The sequence below is a fragment of the Leiobunum rupestre genome, chromosome 5 (genome assembly GCF_980474605.1).
Source record: "Leiobunum rupestre chromosome 5, qqLeiRupe1.1.hap1, whole genome shotgun sequence".
NCBI classification, from domain to species: Eukaryota; Metazoa; Arthropoda; class Arachnida; order Opiliones; family Sclerosomatidae; genus Leiobunum; species Leiobunum rupestre.
Window position 1 is genome coordinate 10,145,903 of NC_143388.1, and position 6,513 is coordinate 10,152,415.

At 38.0% G+C, this 6,513-nt stretch overlaps 1 protein-coding gene across 1 annotated transcript; it reads left to right on the plus strand.

The window, feature by feature from the left end:
* The first annotated feature begins 419 nt into the window (after positions 1-419).
* LOC149943511 (uncharacterized) lies at positions 420-2,370 on the plus strand. The gene is made up of 3 exons (XM_090175376.1): positions 420-1,789; positions 1,854-2,001; positions 2,073-2,370. Exon 1 carries the CDS (start codon positions 949-951, stop codon positions 1,378-1,380), a length of 432 nt encoding a protein of 143 aa, XP_090031502.1. The 5' UTR covers positions 420-948; the 3' UTR covers positions 1,381-1,789; positions 1,854-2,001; positions 2,073-2,370.
* Positions 2,371-6,513: the final 4,143 nt, after the last annotated feature.

A 6,513-nucleotide genomic window follows, 5' to 3' on the forward strand; every position in this document is an offset into this window, starting at 1 on the left:
AATGCTGAAAAGTCAGTTGAGAAAACTCATCAAACCAAAAGACCAAATGCTTTGAATTTCTATTCGTCTCACAATAAAATCATTGATATGTTTTCTTCATATATTTTCCCGAGAGAATGGGCGATTGCTGAATTTAAAGAGGGATTAAGAGTTTCTAGAATCAACTATGCTACTGGAGGGGTTACAATTTCAGTTATTGTAAGTCCCGAGTTAGATTTATCGCTACAAATATTAAATGAAACTGTCACAGACCATATTCTACTAACTAATCTAAAAAAAAAAATATCTTGTCAAGAAGATTTCACGAAATTTATGGAACAAGTCTCTTCCCTTCATATATGTGAAGGTAATATTGAAGATTTGTACATCAAAATTTTTAAGGAAAAAGTAGTGCCAAATGGCAAATTTTGCTGGCTCACTTCTAGTATTCGTCATAAGTCATGCTCTTTACTTTCGCAAATGAAGAGATGTGGCAGTTGCATGAAATTAAGAAGCTACTTCCGTGGCGAGATCCATAGAAGAAAAAAAGACAAACAGAAAAGCTCTTCTTTCAAAAGCCTCACCCAGTCTGAAATCATCCAACAACTGAAAAGTAGTAAATGCAAAGAAATTAAGCTAAAGAGAAAACTCATTAGACGGGAGAAAAAATTTCTTAACTCATAATGAAGATTGGTGAGACGGTCAGTCCAAAGGGGGAAGAATGGTTAGGAGATGTACTAGGAAAGGGACGTGATGGAGAAGTGGATTTCCCAAAACTTTTTTAAGAACTCAGTTAAAAATGAGTAGACTAGATAGTAAAAAGCAAAGGAGAAGGCATCCACTAGTAGAACAGTGGTGCCTTTATATGTAGCACAAATCACTAGGTTTGTTCCAACCCCTAGAATCTTCCGGAATTCTGCATTTACCGAATTATAATACATTGTTACGCCACACAAGTAACAACCTAGGATGTTTGTAAAACTTGCGGAAGAAATCAAGTTAAATACCCTTAAAAACCACCAGAAATACTTCTCTTTGCCCATAGATGAGATGAAAATCAAAGAGGATTTAATTTATAGCAAAGAAACTGGTGACTTAATTGGTTATACGAATGTCAGGGACCCATTTGATAAAATGGCAGAAGTTGAGAAAGAGCTATTTGACAACAAAGCTAAACCAATAGCAACTCATGCTTTAGTGTTTATGGTTCGAGGATGTACAACTAACAACAAATTTGCGTTAGCTCATTTTCCAACGAATACCTTATCAGCTGAAGAACTCCATTTCTTGGTGTGGTGGTGTATTGCTCTTTTGGAGCTAAAAGGCTTCAAAATGTTAACCGTCATTGGTGATGGGGCATCAACGAATAGAAAAGTCAAGGATTTTGCTATTGATGTATAAATATTCATGCGTTGGATGAAGAAAGATATTTATACTTCATCTTTGATCCTCCGCACCTAATAAAAACTACGCGAAACTGTCTGCTTAACAGTCGTGATGGTTGTCAGTTCAGATTAATGTTTAAAAATGGGCAAAATTTATTTAGGACAACCATCATCAACTTGTACATCCTTGAACGGGGAAGGGCAACTTTAAGAAAAGCGTACAAGTTAACTGACGACTATGTCTACCCCCCGATACAAGCAAAAATGAAGAGGAATTTGGAGAGTCAGTCTCTGAAACCACACTTTTCTTAAAAACTTTCAATAGTTGGTTTGATTGTTTGAACGTCAGCAACCTTAAGGAAGGATACCATAGCAGAAATACATGGCTGAACCCTTATAAAACTCCGAATGACAGAAGATTAAAGGTAAATCTAATAATAGAAAAATTATATCGAATTACATATGATTCATTGTTGTGATTTCTTACAGTGGCTAAAAGATGATTTTTTAAAATACTTAAATGATTGGGAAGTTGATGTACGCCAAAGATGGAACACTAATGGTAAACTTTACACGAGCGAAGAACAAAAAAAGATGCTACTAAGTTCGGAAACTCTTTAAGGGCTGAAACTAACTAGTAAAAATTTTGAACTTTACGGAATTAAGATCTAAAGTATAAGCTTCCTGATTATTAATTTTTTTTTATAGCCAAGGCGATGGTAGAAGTAATTCCATTCTTGCTGCCCAAGGGAGCAAAGTTTGTCTTGTCGGCAAACTTTAACCAGGACCCGTTGGAGAATGAATTCAGCAGACATAGACAGGCTTGTGGTTCTGGACAGCATCCTACATACCAACAATTGTGCAATAATGGTCCAAAATTAAGAGCAATAAAGAAAGGCAACATTAATATTAAAGCAATTGGAAGAAATTGCCGCTAAAAATAAATGCGAAAATTGTAAATAATGAATGGGCTTAGTATTTTCACTAAGAAAAGTCAAATATTAATTATCGTGGATCACCAGATTGATAGTCTATGTTAACATACATGCCACTTTACAATTGGCTCATGTGCATCCAAAATATAATCTGAATCTAAAACAAAATAAATTTGGTTTGTTTAGCAAGTCAATTGGAATGAAAGGAAAAATTTCATTAGTACTCACCAGATAAAATAACAAGAGGGGGAGGTTCAATTCCTAAAGTCATATCAGTGTTGAGTTTAAACATTTTTCATTTTTCATAGCCCAAAATAAACTGGTCTTTGACCGACGCCACCGCCTTACTTCCAACACTGCTACATGAGACTCAAGAGTGAGCACTGAGCAGACACAATAGGGATATACGAAGCCATCTAAAGAGTCTGTGTTGTGCATAGCTCTCAGTAAAAACTTTGTATATGTGAAGAAAAGGAATTAGGCTTATGGACTAATTATAAGTTGTTCCTACTTAATCTATAAACAAATTCGGCCAGCGGTAATATAACTTTCACATGAATGTGTTTGACTATTGCCCTCGATTGGCCAAATAGCGATCGATTAAATTAAAGGAAAACGGAATCATTTAAACTCCGCTCGTTTCCCGCGTTAGTTTCCGGAATATGAAGGGTATTAGGATGGGGTGCATTTGGCCGACTCCTGATTTGACCGACTTTTCATTTAGCCGACTGCTCATATGTCCGAATGCCCATTTGGTCGACTTTTCGGTCGGCCAAATGGGCAGACCATATGGCCGACTACTCGTTTGACCGACTGCTCATTTGAACGACTGCTCTTTTGAACGACTGCTCATTTCACCGACTCTTATACTATAGCCTGTCCTTCTCTATGTCTTTAGTGTTAGGTTGACTTATAGAACGGACAATGTATTCTAAGTATTGGCGCCTGACGGCGCCGCGCACTCACTTCGAGCGACTTTCAAGCCTTTAATTCAGGTGGCCGGGTTACAATGTGTAGGAGGGTGGTGACAAGCTCCGCGAGCCAACAGCTCCCTACACTAACTATTACCGTTAACCTTAACAGGTTTTATGGAGGGGGAAAAACCCTTAAATAGGAAACCTGGTTTAAGGGGTTTCCCCCAACATCTTCGGTTTCCCTTCCATAAAAACTTGTTGAGTTTAAAGGTAATATTTAGTGTAGGGATCTGTTGGTTCGCGTGGCTTGAAGGGCTTGCCACCACCCTCCTACGCATTGTAACCCGGCCACCTAAATAAATGGCATTAAAAGTCACTTGATGACTTAGGCCTAAGGTGGTGCTTTGGATATTAACCTAGTTGATGATGATTATTATTATTATTAACCTTTAAACATGTCAACGTTACTACTTGAAGGAATATAAATGTGGTGTACATATACAGGGTGTCCACTAAAAAACGATCCAGGGCGAATATCTCAGAAACCGTTTTCTCTAGGAATTTGAAATTTTTATGTTACGTAGCTCGTGCAGGGGGCCAAAGAAGAATGATAACCTCGATGACCTTGAACCATGTCTTCAAGGTCATCCAAAAACTATCTCGAGAACCGTAAGTGTTAGAAAGTTGGTTTCAATTAGAAAAGTGTTCCCCGTCACGTTTTATGGCTACATAGCGTGAACATGATCTGATTCGACCAATAGTAAGTCGAGAAAATTTTTACCAAAATCACAAATGTCGTAAAAGGGAAAATTGCAAGACAGCGCTAATAACTCCAAAACAAGTCGTGCTACATTATCGAAATTTGCTAGACAATCGCATCATGGTAGGATATTTTAATATTTGGAAAATTGTATGACCTTGAACCATTGTCTTCAAGGTCATACTAAAATTATCTCGAGAACCATTACGTTTAGAGCAAAAATTCCAATTAGAATGTTGTACTTCTTCACATTTTATGTATTAATAACTTTAAATTATAATTTCAAATTTTAATTTTTGATCTAAACCTAATGGTTCTCGAGATAAATCTCCAGTTACGTTGTTTACCGAATTGATAGCAGTTGCTGCTTATGATGGATTATTTGATTTTTCGTTTCGTATTCTTTTGTTCTGTAGAAACTTTCGAAATGGTCTGGTCTTCCACATCAACTACTGTTTACATTCCTAGCCGGGCAAATAAATCTCCTTTTTTAGGTGTGGAAATGGTCGACCACAATCAAAGCCCGAACTGGGTTCATAAGCTTGAGATCTGTGGTCCAATTCTACAACTCTCCATAAAAATAAGGATTCCTTACATAAGGACCAATCCTTGTTTCACTCTTAAGGATAAACTAAGGACAATTTGACCTTTTAGCGAAATTTCTTATTCTACTATCATTGTCCTTATCGGGAATACTTTCCCTACGATCCGTCAGGAGAAAAGCAAAAACTTGACCACGTGGCATATTCTTGGTCAAAGGCGTTTCCCGAAATACTTGTTAGGAGATGTGCGAAGCTGGATTACGCGGGACGATGCTTAACCACAAAACCATGGGTACGTTCAGTAACGCAAATCTGGGAAAAATCGGTTTTTACTTGATGTTTGCTTGATGAGCGCTTATCGTCATAGTGACGTAGGAAGTTACTGAACGGTGTAGTCAGGGCTGTTTGACGTCAAGACATCAAAAAAACCTTCTCTCCGAGATGGTTTTTTTTTATGAGCATCGGATGCCCATCGCGTGACGTCAAATCGGAAACGTGAAAAATCGTACCGTAACAAAATGTTGGCATCGATTACTCAGCGATGTTTTTGATGAGCGTTACTGAACGTACCCCATGACACATGGAAATTATTAATTGCGGAGGTTAGTTAGATATTCATTTTGGGAGTATAGGCCTCTTTCTTTAAGATTTAAATTAAATAAATTTATGAAAATAAATATTGGACAGAATAAAATTCTTAAAGTTCGATAATCTTAGAGCAGAGATTACAACATTATGTGCGGTCAAATACACTATATCTTTAATCACGAGAACAACTACCTTTAAAATTAATTAATTGATTGATGTTAATTTGTATTATTATTTTTCATTGAAAATCTCTTTTAGGTGGTTTTTTGACATTCGCTATAACCGCTAAATTCAAAACTTCAATATTTATCAAGGCCATCTTGAATGAGCCAAATAAGGATAAGGGTAGATTACTAAATTTCGAGTATAAGGATAATTTTAATTCTTAAAGGCCGACTACATATTTATTCGGTTTACTCGGTTTCTCACTGGTAGTCGGCTGCTTGCGTAGCACATGTGTCTCGCAGCGAGCCAGCTTCCAGTGAAAGACAGAGTAAACCGAATATTTATGTAGTCGGCCTTTAAGGACAATTTTTGTTCCTTAAGAATCCTGGGGAGTGTTGTAGAATCGGACCCCTGGATGAATTTTGGAATCTGTAGTAATAAGAAGGGTAGGTTTGCCGTAAGTCCCAAGATTTAGTTGCGGGAGATCTTATCGTGTGAACTGAAGGTGATTGTTTTCGCGTATTTTGTTGACTGTTAAGTAGTTGCCGAGATGCTCTAGGCTGAGTAAGTACAAACAAACTCGTGATTTCTGGTTTGTTTCTCTTCTCCAGCATGTGAGCCGCGTGAATGTCAGACTGTTCGTATGATTTCGCTAGAGCTAATAATTCGTCAAGTGTTATATTTGGTTTTCGAAGCGCTTTTCTGCGGAGGTGTTTCGAAGTACAAATGTTGAGCGATGTGTCGTAATATTTCCGTGTCAGCATTGGCAAAGTCACGGGTTTTACAGGGGCGGGCCAACTACGGGGCAGTGGGGGCGACTGGTCCCCGCTTCTACTTCAAAGCAGGGGCGCTGTCCCCGCTATTTTTCCCAGGGCACACTTTCCGCAGAGTGTTAGTTCACTCTTGGAGGATAAAAGGTCGTCCAGAGTCCAAGGTTCACTCAGGATAATTATTTGTCACGGACGAACTCTTACAATGTCGCATATTTAGCCAAATGACAGCTTGGTTAAATATGCGACACTCTTGTGTTGGGTTTTCTATCGTTCGGAATTTTTTCGAACGCAGCCTATTTAACAAGGTATGCGCTTATAATATTGTTTTCGCCCCACACTCGTAAAAACGTTGGCACGCCCCTGGGGTCTTTGATAGAGTAAGTACTAACAAGGAGACGACCCCAGATGTTACACACCGATTTTGTTCAAACTCGAGTGATTGGTAGACCTTCATGTAACTTGAAAAATCCTA